The 12,908-nt window shown below is 48.1% G+C and overlaps 1 protein-coding gene across 6 annotated transcripts in view; it reads right to left on the bottom strand.

Moving 5' to 3' along the window:
• Positions 1-7,084: 7,084 nt before the first annotated feature.
• LOC140404772 (scavenger receptor cysteine-rich domain-containing protein DMBT1-like) overlaps positions 7,085-12,908 on the bottom strand; it is a 169,010-nt gene continuing 163,186 nt past the window's right edge. For all 6 annotated transcript variants that reach the window (XM_072493492.1, XM_072493495.1, XM_072493497.1 and 3 more), the window contains 2 exons: positions 9,735-9,851; positions 7,085-7,891 (listed from right to left, as the gene is read on the bottom strand). In XM_072493492.1, the coding sequence (XP_072349593.1) occupies positions 7,812-7,891; positions 9,735-9,851 (197 nt within the window). In that variant the 3' untranslated portion in view covers positions 7,085-7,811. The remainder of the gene's footprint in view (positions 7,892-9,734; positions 9,852-12,908) is intronic.

Raw genomic sequence — 12,908 nt, forward strand, 5'->3', positions numbered from 1 at the left:
ATCATGTGATCATGGGTAAGTGTTGTCCTTTCTGTGCATGTGTGTGATTGTATCTCTTGTGTGAAGGTGTGCGTGAGTGGGTGCGTGTGTGTCTGTGTGCTTGTGTGAGTGTGTATGTGTTTCTGTGTGTGTGTTTATCAGAGTCTGTGAGTGTGTTTCTGTATTTTACACTATGTGTGTGTTTGCTTGCTAATGTGTGTATGGTTGTGTGCCAGAGTATTTGAACAAAGAAAAGTACAACACAGGAACAGGCCCTTCTGCCCTCCAAGCCTGCGGCGACCATGCTGCCCGTCTAAACTAAAATCTTCTACACTCCCGGGGTCCTTATCCCTCTACTCCCATCCGATTCATATATTTGTCAAGATGCCCCTTAAACGTCACTATCATCTCTGCTTCCACCACCTCCTCCAGCAGCGAATTCAAAGCACACACAACCCTCTGTGTAAAAAAACTTGCCTCGCACACCTCCTCGAAAGCTTGCCCCTCGCACCTTAAACATATGGCCCCTAGTAATTGATCCCACTACACTGGGAAAAAGTCTCTGACTATCCACGCTGTCTATGCCCCTCGTAATTGTGTAGGCCCCTATCAGGTCGCCCCTCAACCTCCTTCGTTCCAGCGAGGACCAACCGAGAGTATTCAAACTCACCTCATAGCAAATGCCCTCCATACCAGGCAACATCCTGGTAAATCACTTCTGCATCCTCTCTACAGCCTCCACATCCTTCTGGGAGTCTGGCATGTGTTATTGTTTGTAAGTGCGCGGATTTGTGTGTGGATGTGTGTGTGTGTTTGTGCCAGAGTGTGAGTGAGTATATGTTTCTGTGTGTACTTGTGAGAAGCTGTTTGGGTATTTGTGGCTGTGAGTGTGAATGTGTGTTTGTCAGAGTGTGTGTACATGTGTGTGAATGTGAGGGTGTCACAGTGTGAGTATGTGTGTGAGACGTTATGTGTGAGCTTCTGTGTGTAAGTTTCTGTGTGCGCATTTGTGTGTCAGTGTGTTTTTGTGTATTAGTGTTTTGCGTATGAGCGTGTGCATCTATTTCAGTACGTGTGTGTTTCTGACTGCGTGTGTGAGTATCTGTATATGTGAGTGTGTTTGGTTGTGAATGTGTGTGTGGATCGGTGTGGACGTGTGTGCTTTTGAGTGCAAATGTTAGTGTGTGTTTTTGGATGTGTGTGAGAGAGTGTTTGTGGTGTTTGTGAGTGAGTGAATGGACAAAGAACAAGAACTAAGAAAAGTACAGCAGAGGCACAGGCCCTTCGGCCCTCCTAGCCTGCGCCGACAATGCTGCCCGTTTAAACTAAAATCTTCTACACTTCCGGGATCCATATCCCTCTATTCCTATCCTGTTCATGTATTTGCAAGATGCCCCTTAAACGTCACTATCGTCCGTGCTTTCACCACCTCCTTCGGCTGCGAGTTCCAGGCACCCACTACCCTCTGTGTTAAAAAGCTGCCTCGTTCATCTCCTCTAAACCTTGCCCCTCGCACCTTAAACCTATGCCACTAGTTTGAGGTTGCGCGGTTGTTTGAAGGTGCGCAACCTCGTCAAACCATTGTTTGCAGCAAACTACCCAGTCTTCAGAACAGTGACCACGACACCACACAACCCTGCCATGGCAATCTCTGCAAGACGTGCCAGATCATCGACATGGTTACCACTATTACACGCGAGAACACCACCCACCAGGTACGCGGTACACACTCGTGTGACTCGGCCAACATTGTCTACCTCATACGCTGCAGGAAAGGATGTCCCGAAGCGTAGTACATTGGCGAGACCATGCAGACACTGCGACAACGAATGAACGGACATCGCGCAACAATCACCAGGCAGGAATGTTCCCTTCCAGTCGGGGAACACTTCAGCAGTCAAGGGCATTCAGCCTCTGATCTCCGGGTAAGCGTTCTCCAAGGCGGCCTTCAGGACGCGCGACAACGCAGAATCGCCGAGCAGAAACTTATAGCCAAGTTCCGCACACATGAGTGCGGCCTCAACCGGGACCTGGGATTCATGTTGCATTACATTCATCTCCCACCACCTGGCCTGCGAAATCCTACCAACTGTCCTGGCTTGATTCAATTCACACCTCTTTAACCTGGGATTACCCCATCTCTGGATCTGCAAAGATTTAATCACCTGCTAATGGTCGTATTCCAAGCATTGTTTGGCATCTTTGAATTTGTCTATACATGTGTTTCTGGAACATACCTCTTCAATCACCTGAGGAAGGAGCAGCGCTCCGAAAGCTCGTGACATCGAAACAATCCTGTTGGACTTTAACCTGGTGTTGTAAGACTTCGTACTGTGCTCACCCCAGTCCAACGCCGGCATCTCCACATCATTCCTATTTCTAGTCTCACTGGCACGTGGCACAGGGGGTAATCCCGAGATTACAACCCTAGTGGTCCTGTCTTTTAACTTTCTGCCTAGCTCCCTGAACTCCTGCTGCAGGACCTCATGCCACTTCCTGCCTATGCCGTTAGTACCAATATGTACCACGACCTCTGCCTGTTTTCCCTCCCCTTGAGGAGGCCCTCTACCCGGTCTGACACATGCTGGACCTTGGCACCAGGGAGGCAAGCTACCATCCTGAAGTCTTGTTCACGTCCTCAGAAGCGCCTATCTGTGCCCCTGACTATAGAATCCCCTATGAATTTTCCTCTTCTGCGCTTTGACCCTCCCTGCTGAACATCAGAGCCAGCCGTGGTGTCACTGCTCTTTTCCGCTGATAGGCTATCCCCCCGACAGTATCCAAAGGGGTATACCTGTTCGAGAGGGGGACAACCACAGGGGATTTCTGCGCTGACTGCCTGCCCCTTCTGGTGGCCACCCACTTCTCTGCCTGCACCTTGGGTGTAACCACATTTAAATAACTGCTATATATGACGCCTTCCGCCACCTGCATGCTCCGAAGTGCATTCAACTGCTGCTCCAACAGAACCATGCGGTCTCCAGTTGGGTGCACTGTCTGAAGATGAAGCCATTCGGGACGATGTAAGCCCCCCCGGACCTGCCAAATCTCAGTCAGAGCACTGCACCCCTCTAATTGACATTACGTGAAATAATTAGTAAATTATTATTTTTTTTAAATTTGAAAAGCATCAATGTAATCTATATAAGGAGCAGAAGGGTAACTAGAGAAAGTATTGGCCCACTCAAAGACAAAAGAGGGAATTTATGCGTTAGAGTCAAAGGAAATAGGTGAGGTTCTTAATGAGTACTTTGCATCGGTATTCACCAAGGAGAGGACATGACGGATGTTGAGGTTATATAAAGATATACATATACACCACACATACATTCACCATACGCATACACACACATATACACACACACACACACACATACACACACACACATATAGACACACAAACACACAATTACGCACAAAGATACACGTATACACCACACACATATGCACCACACAGACATATATATACACATACACACACACGCGCACGTACACACACACGCACGAAGATACGCATATATACCACACACACGCACAAAGGGTAATCTGGACTCGAAATGTAAGCTCTTTTTTCTCCCTCCAGATGCTGCCAGATCTGCTGAGATATTCCAGCATTTTCTCTTTGGTTTCAGATTCCAGCGCCGCAGTGATTTGCTTTTAAATGTCTATGCAATCGCCGAAAGCGAGCCCTCGACCCGTGGTCTGACAATCCGCTGCTCAACTTTAAAGAGGCGGGAGACGGAGATACGGCTGACCAGCGCTGGCTGAAATATTTCCTCGCCGAACTCCACAGTGAACAGACTACCCGCGCTGCCCAGCTCTCTCGGAACAACAAAACGGTGACAGTCAAAGTGGCACTTTACTGCTGACATGGAGGTGACCATAGCCAGTCTCAACATCAACGGCAGCAGGGCCGCACTCCGCAGGTTCTAGAACTTCTCAGTCCACCGGGACGGGAAATATGCGGCGTGCTTCCTGCACGAAACGCACACCGCTCCGGGACATGAAGCCACGTGGCTCCTGGAATGGCGAGGGCGGTGGCGTTTACATGAGTCACCTAATCTCGCGTTTCGACGTGGTGGATACCTTGCTTGCCCCACATTTGCAGCCGGAGATCTTGGGGAGTCAAGGAGCCAGTGCCAGGCCGGTTGCTGCACATGACGGCCTGCGAGATACTTCACTTTGTGAATGTCTACAATCCGCAGGCTGGCCATCAACAGACGACGTTCTTAGAGCAAGTGTCCACTCATCTTGGCACCATCGCCGCGGACGACTGCATCATCTGGGGGGGGGGGGTCAATTACAATCTAACAACCTGCTGTTCGACGCCGAGCGGTTCCTGGGATCGTTTCGTCGCTTCTGAACCAGCTGGAAAAGGAAGGGAGTGGCTTCCCCTCCTTGAGGCTATGGTGGAACGTGGGCACGACTCATGTCCGCGCCTCCTGTGAGGAATATGTTAGCAGGTCGACAAAGAGGCGGAATTCCAGGGTCCAGGAGTTGGAAAAGGAGGTGCTTGACCGGGAGTCACTTCTCGGTTCACCCGATGAGGGTCCGGCCCTGCGTCTGGTGTACAGAGAGAAGAAGGGCGCGCTGCGGGACCTGCAAGTTGTTAGGTCCCGGGGCGCTTATGTGAGGCCGCGGAACCGTCTCCTGTCGTACATGGACCGCGGATCACCCTTCTTCGACTTGCTGGAAAAAAGGCGCACTTCCGTCAGCAGCTCGTGACACTGCTGGCCAACAACGGATCCCTCTTCTCGGATCGGGAGGAGGTCAGGGTCCAGATGCACAGCTTTGACAGCGCCCTCATCTCCCCGGATCCGCCCGGCAATGATTGCCTGCATAGTTATGTTGGGAGGACCTGCTACTGATCTGCCCGGAGGGCGCCGGGAAGCTTGATACCACCAGAAGCCCAGGGGAGCTGACCGGCAGCCTCGACAGCCTGTCCAGGGGCAAAACCCAGGGTTGGACGGGCTGACTGTTGAGTTCTTCAGGGCGTCCTGGGGAGCGACTACCTGGGGGTCTTGGGGGAAATGTATCACCACAGGGGAGGTGCACCTTTAATGCCGCAGAATCACCATTAACTTGCTTCCCAAGAAGGGGGATCTCCGCCATCTTAAAAACTGGCGGCCGGTCTCCCTCCTCAGGGCGGATTACAAAATCTTCACCAAGGCGATGTGTTTGTGCCTTGACACGGTGCCGGACGACATGACCCACTATGACCAGTCCTAGACCGTCCCGGGCTGCACGATCCACGACAACATCCATCATGTCCGGGACCTGGTCCATCGTTTCCAGAAGGCTGGTATGTCGAGCCCCTCCTTGTCCCTTGATCAATGAGAACGCGTTCGATATGGTGGGTCACGAATATTTATTCGGGACTCTGCAAACGTTCGGGTTCGGGAAACATTTCGTCGCCCGGACACGACTTCCAGAGCACAGAGTGTTTTGTTAAGGTTAAGGGGTCCCTCATGGCGCCCCTTCGCTTTGGGTGAGGAGTGCGTCAGGGCTGCCCCTCGTCTTGCCAACTCTATTCTATTTGCGTGGAGCCTTTCCTATTCATCCTGCGGAGCAGGTTGTCAGGACTGCTGGTCACTTTGACCTCTCCCCCTGACTTTGTCACAACATCCAGAGAAGGTTGTCGAATTATTGTGGGACAAGAGACTGCAATGGATCGCTGCTGAGGTTCTGAGTCTGCCGTGTAGGGGGGGGGGGGGGCGGCCAGGCGCTGTTGTCCCTTCGCATCCAGTTGGCGGCCTTCCACCTTCATATCCTGCACCGATATTTCAATTGTTGACAACATTCAATATCCTCATTAATATCGGAAGACAATTGCCCAGAAGCGATAACGGGACGTGCAGCTGCGAATTATTCAATTTTACAAAAAAAGAAGGTACACTGAGAAGTTAGCCTGATTTGTGTATACAGGTCACCGAGGAGTCTTTGCGACTATATATAGTTTATGGACAGCGTGCAGGAAACACTTCTTGATTGGGGGGTGACGCCATATCATCCTAGGTTGCGGAGTAAGTGCTGGAAAATGGGAATTGAATAGGTAGATGCTTCATGACAGCCACAGCCATAATATATTGAAGAGTCTTTTATGTGCTGTGAAACTTTATTTGCCTACGAATAGAGCCGCATCACATTGCCTCTGGACTACAGAGCATGGAGCATATTGACTCAATAGATTCCAATGGCGTGTGAAGCGTATGTCACGTTCTGTGGCTTTATACGTACATATATAGCCTGCATATTATGTGATATTGGTCATTTTACTGCTGCGTAATCTTCATTTTGTCCGACTTCGCGCATGTTCAGATGTAATTCAGACTGGTAATTCATTATCCTTCCCGTTCATTCCCTTAATTTCCCAATTTAAATGTTTGTTTTCCGTTATGAATTTTGGCCCAAGCCTTATAAATGTAAATAGTCTTTAAGTGAAGTAGGATTAATGAACATGTATCTTTAAGTCAAGCATCAGTGAGCACACGATACCGAAGAGAATGCTAGTTCCTGCTGATTTGAACGGGGGCATCAGACTCGTTGGCACGAAATAGAGAGATGGGGTGGGGCAGATGCAGTGGGAGCTCGGTTTGATTGATTGACTGGTGTCCAATGAACAGGCAGTTACCTGCACGGTAACGGGTGGTGATTGGTTCCTATCTCAGTGGAATGCTTCTCAGTGTCCCAGCTTTGCCTCCTGGCTGCTTACAGACAACCTCCAACTCCGTTTGCTCCGTGTCCCTCTCCTGGAAGCCTGTGGATGTTGCGTTTCTGAACCTGCAGCATATCTGAATGAATCTGTCTACAATAAAATCAGTCAGGCTGCAAACAAATACCAGGACGTGCTACTCTCTCCAGAAAGGCTGCGACTTCGGTACTTCTGAATTGCAGAGAACCTGGATGAATGACTCTAGGGAGAGGACCATTAATGGCTGAGGAGAAAGTTTGCTATGAAGGAACGTGTGCGAAAACCATCATCTGAAACAAAGACGTGTTTCCCTTTGGTTATTATGTTGACCACTTTCCACCCCCCCCCCCTATGTTTGTCCACTGTATGTGTGCAGAGGGTGGGAGGGAGGTAAGTTAACTTGGAAAGTTAGGAAATAGTTAACCAGTTTTATTTTTTGCAGGGTTCATTATAGTTCGTGTGACGAATAAACATAAATGGCTTTTAAGATTACAAACCTCATGATTGTAATTATTGGGCAGCCAATGAGCCAAAGAATTTGGGTATTTTTACCTGAATTGTTAATCAATCCACTTATGCTGCCTCAGTACAAGTGGGTCTGGAATTTGCTCGAGCTCGAGTCCAGGGTGTCACAACAATTGCAGTACGTTAAGTACGTGTTTTACACAGAGGATCGTGGGAGTCTGGAACTCGCTGCTGGGGGAGCTAGTGGAAGGAGATACGATGGTGACTTTCTCACGGAGACTCTTGACAAACACATGAATAGAATGGGAATGGTAGTATATGATCGCAAAAAAGGTAGGGGGTTTCAGTTCAGACGGGTAGTATGGTCGGTGCAGGCTTGGACGGCCAAAAGGCCTGTTCCTTTGCCTTTGTTCATGGTCTTTGTTCCAAAATTTACTGCACAGAAGTGCACAGATATTTTAGTCAACATTTGCTACATGCAAGTAGGACCTGTTCGCCAGGGAAAGGGGGGGGGGGGATGATTATATTTCACGGGAGCTAAAACAGCTGTTTTCACCCAAACGTAACCACATCTCTCTGACAAGTACAATACTGAGAGGCCTATTCTGTTCCATGGAGATTTGGGGGTTGTCGAGGACTTCATCAATGCTGTTGTGTTATTAATTCCGTTGACCTTTTAGATGGAGGAATCCTCGTCACTGCGATCTGGCTCCTCTTGGTTGGTAATTAGTGGCTGCAGGTTTTGAATGCGACTTCCTGTGAAATAGGAATGTATTACAGTTAGTTGACAGAACACGCGACATTACAATTTAAAATTGAAAGAGCGATAGTTTTCTGTATGGTTACATATTGTCATACGTTTTCGTGAATATGTCCAGCGATAATTGCACTAGCTACAAAAACTTTGCGAAAGCATGAGGGGATGGTCATGGGTGTGCTATCTCGAGAGCTCTCTCCTGAGTACACATAAAGGGAACGCGGTTGTGTTAGGGCGGCATGGTGGCAGAGTGGGTCGCACTGCTGCCTCGCAGCGCCAGAGACCCAGGCTCAATTCCGACCTTCGGTGAGTGTCTATGTGGAGATTGTACCTTCTCCCCGTATCTGCGTGGGTTTTCTCCAGGTTTTCTGGGCTCCTTCCACAGTCCAAAATCTGTAGTTTATTTAATGGTGTTATTGAGACAGGGCGGGGGAGTGTCCTTGGGTGCAGTGCTGTTTCAAAGGGCCGAATCGCCTCCTTCTGCACTGCAGGAATTATATGATTCAATGGCGAGGATAATCCAACCACATATTGCCGCAGCAATGCAATCTCCACGTGCAGCACATGGATAGCGGATGGATTCCCAAAACTGGAAGAAATACAGTGGTTGGATTTCAATATGGCGCCCGATCTGGCACCTTCTGATGTGCCACTTTCACCTGACTTTCAACCAGACCGATGTCGCCTATCCCGAAGCCTTCAAGTAACTGATCCATGACGGATATAGCGGGCGGGCTAGCAACCATAAAAATCAGGAAGAATTAATGCCAGTGATATTAACCTTCCATGCACACGAGTGAAACTGGCGTTCATAATTAAACAGTACGTTTTTTGTTTATCGGACGTGGTCATCACTGGCTAGGCCAACGATTGTTCCCAGTCCCTCTTCACCCTTTAAGGGTATTTAGGAGTTAACCTCGTTGCTGTAAATCTGGAGCCTCATGCAGGCCAGACTGGATAAGGCGGCAGATTTTCTTCATTGGTGAACCAGATGGTATTTTACAACATTTAACAATGGTGGTCATTAGACTTTTAATAGAGACATCAAATCCCTACAGAGCGGAAGGAGACAATTCGGCCATTCGAGCCTGCACCGACACTCTGAAAGAGTATTCTATCCATGCTCATTTCTACGCCCTATCCCAATAACCCCTTAAACTCAGCTACACACCCTTCTGAACACTAAGGGCAATTTAACATAGCCAATCCATCTTGCACATCCTGGACAGTGGGAGGGAACAGGTGCACCGCGATGAAACCCATGCAGACATGGGGAGAAAGTGCAAACTCAATACAGATGCTATCCAAGGCTGGAATTGAAATCGAGACCATGACGCTGTGAGACAGCAGTGATAACCATTATGGCACAGTGACATCCATATTTAATTCCTGGTTTTTTACTTAATTGAATTAAAGCATCACCATGTGCCACGGTGAGATTGGAACCCGGGTCCCCAGCGCATTACCCTGGGTCTCTGAATTACGAGCTTAGTGACAATATTACTCCACCACTACATTTCCCAATCATATCTAGGTCGTAGTTGCAGAATTTGATTCATGCCATGGCGTAAAAATGCGGTTGAAAGTGAAAATTTAGGGCAGCACGGTGGCGCAGTGATTTGCATTGCCGCCTCACTGCGCTGAGTTCCCAGGTTCAATCCCGTCTGTGGGTCACTGTCCGTGTGGAGTTTGCACATTCTCCCCGTGTTTGCGTGGGTTTCACCCCCACAACCATGATGTGCAGGGCAGGTGGATTGACCACGCTAAATTGCCCCTTAATTGGAAGAAATGGGTACTCTAAATTTATAAAATAAAGTGAAAAACTTGTTTCTAGTTTCGTACCTTTTCGATTCCAAACATATCCAGATTTCCGATAATGATTTGCAACAAAAACTGCGATCACGGCGAATATTAATCCAGCCACACAAAATCCGATAATACCTTTTCTCTTCGAGGACGCTGCGAAGTAAAGGCAGAGGTTATATCTATTTTCCATCGACGACAAATAATTTTACTTTGGTTAAAGTACGCTTATTAAGTATAATACATACATTATAGTTGAACTGGTAAAATTGATTAAGGGGAGCCAGTGGATGTGGTTTATCTGGTCTTTCAGAAGGCTTTCCTCAAAGTTCCAGAGAAGAATATTTAGGTGCAAATTAAAGCACGCAGAATTAACAGTAGCGTATTGAGATGGATAGAAAACTGACTGGCAGACATGAAACAAGGAGATTAATAGATGGGTCTTTTTTTCGCCAATGGCAGGCACTGATTAGTTTGGTGCTGCAGGATTCGGGAACCCCAGTTATTCACAATATATATAAATTACCTGGACGAGGGAACTACAAATGTGCAGAGGACGCTATGCTGGGTTGGAGGGTGGGGTGTGACGAGGATGACGAGACGCTTCAATGTGCGTTGCACAAGTTGGCTAATCGGGCAAATAAATTGTACATGCAGTATCATTTGAATAAGTGAGGTTAGCCACTTCATTCGTAGAAACGGCGAGGCAGATTATTTTGCGAATTGCCATTAATCAGGAAACGGGAATGTGCAACGAGACATTTGTGTCCTCGTTCCCCAGTATCAGAAGGTAAGCATGCAGGTGCAGCAGGCAGGAAAGAAGGTAAGCATAGAGGTGAAGCAGGCAGAAACGAAGTTAAATGACCTTCCCAGAGACAGGTTCGACTACTGGATCAATTCGAATTTTCTCAAGTCTTGCGATGCCACACCTGCAATGTTGTGTGCAGTTTTGGTCTGCTTCTGAGGAAGAATGTTCTTGCTCCAGAGGAAGTGCAGTTAATGGTTATCTGACTAATTCTTGGGATGCTAAGACTGGAGTATCAGTAGAGATTGAGTCGGTTCGGATTGTATTCGCTCTGGATGGCACAGTGGTTAGACATGCTTACTCACAGCGCTGAGGACACGGGATCGATCCCCGCCGCTGGATGAAGAGAAATGTCTTCACTTAGAGAGTGGTCGGCCCGTGGTATTCGTTACTACAGAAAGTAGCCGAGGCCAAAACATTGTCTCTTATCAAGAAGCTGTGAACTAATAGCACTTGGGTGGAAGCGCACGAATAAAATGGGGGGGGGGGGGTGGACTGTGGGACCAGGCTATGGAGTTGGATGATTAGAGATGATCATAATGAATGACAGAGTAGGCTATGAGAGCCGAATAGCCTCCACCTGTTTCCATTGTTCGTCTTTCCGTCGCTGAAAGCTGAGCAGATTCAGCAGCCATCAGGGAGGCGAATGGCGCGTTAGCCATTATGTCCAGCCGGTCTGACTACAGGGGTAAGGACGCTTTGCTAAAGCTGTGTTGGATCCGCGCGGTGAGGCCGCATCGGTAGTCACTGTATGCAGTTTTGCAACGTCGCGTCTCAAAACACAGAATGTCCATAGTGTTGTTGCAACAAAGGTTCACCAAACTTATCGCAGGAACTGCATGGCGGTGCTTTGAACAAAAATTGAGAGCGGGTTAAGGAAAATCCCAAGGCTTTTTACACGTTCATAAAAAGCAAGAGGGTAGCCGGGGAAACGGTTGGTCCACTGAAGTATAGGCAAGGGAATCTGTGTGTGGAGCGAGAGGAAATGGGCGAGGTACGAAATGAATACTTTGCATCAGTACGCACCAAAGAGAAGAAATTGGTAGATGTTCAGTCTGGTGAAGGATGTGTAGATAGCCTGGGTCACATTGAGATCCAAAAAGATGAGGTGTTGGGCGTCTTAAAAAATAGTAAGGTAGATAAGTCCCCAGGGCCTGATGGGATCTACCCCAGAATACTGAAGGAGGCTGGAGAGGAAATTGCTGAGGCCTTGACAGACATCTTTGGATCCTCACTCTCTTCAGGCGATGTCCCGGAGGACTGGAGAATAGCCAATGTTGTTCCTCTGTTTAAGAAGGGTAGCAAGGATAATCCAGGGAACTACAGGCCGGTGAGCCTTACTCCAGTGGTAGGGAAGTTACTGGAGAGAATTCTTCGAGACAGGATCTACTACCATTTGGAAGCAAATGGACGTATTAGTGAGAGGCAGCATGGTTTTGTGAAGGGGAGGTCGTGTCTCACTAACTTGATAGAGTTTTTCGAGGAGGTCACAAAGATGACTGATGCAGGGAGGGCAGTGGATGTTGTCTAGATGGACTTCAATAAGGCCTTTGAGAAGGTCCCTCATGGTAGACTAGTACAAAAGGGGAAGTCACACGGGATCAGGGGTGAGCTGGCAAGGTGGATACAGAACTGGCTAGGTCATAGAAGGCAGAGAGTAGCAATGGAGGGATGCGTTTGTAATTGGAGGGCTGTGGCCAGTGGTGTTCCGCAGGGATCAGTGCTGGGACCTTTGCTGTTTGTAGTATATAGAAATTATTTGGAGGAAAATTTAACTGGTCTGATTAGTAAGTTTATAGATGACACAAAGGTTCGTGGAATTGCGGATAGCGATGAGGACTGTCAGAGAATACAGCAGGATTTAGATTGTTTGGAGACTTGGGCGGAGAGATGGCAGATGGAGTTTAATCCGGACAAATGTGAGGTAATGCATTTTGAAGGTCTAATTCAGGTAGGGAATATACAGTGAATGGTAGAACCCTCAAGAGTATTGAAAGTCAGAGAGATCTAGGCGTACAGGTCCACAGGTCACTGAAAGGGGTACCACAGGTGGAGAAGGTAGTCAAGAAGGCATACGGCACGAAGGTTAGGGGAGTTGTAGATAGTGTTGAGGGGTTTTGCAGATTACAACATGACATTGACAGGATGAAGAGCTGGGCTGAGAAGTGGCAGATGGAGTTCAACCTTGATAAATGTGAAGTGATTCATTTTGGAATGTTGAATTTGAATGCTGAATACAGGGTTAAAGGCACGATTCTTGGAAGTGTGGAGGAACAGAGGGATCTTTGGGTCCACGTACATATACCCCTCAAAGTTGCCACCCAGGTTTATAGGTTTGTTCAGAAGGCGAATGGTGTGTTGGCTTTCATTAACAGGGGGATTGAATTTAAGAGCCGCAAGGTTTTTCT

This window comes from Scyliorhinus torazame, chromosome 31, assembly GCF_047496885.1.
Source record: "Scyliorhinus torazame isolate Kashiwa2021f chromosome 31, sScyTor2.1, whole genome shotgun sequence".
In the NCBI taxonomy this organism is placed as follows: domain Eukaryota; kingdom Metazoa; phylum Chordata; class Chondrichthyes; order Carcharhiniformes; family Scyliorhinidae; genus Scyliorhinus; species Scyliorhinus torazame.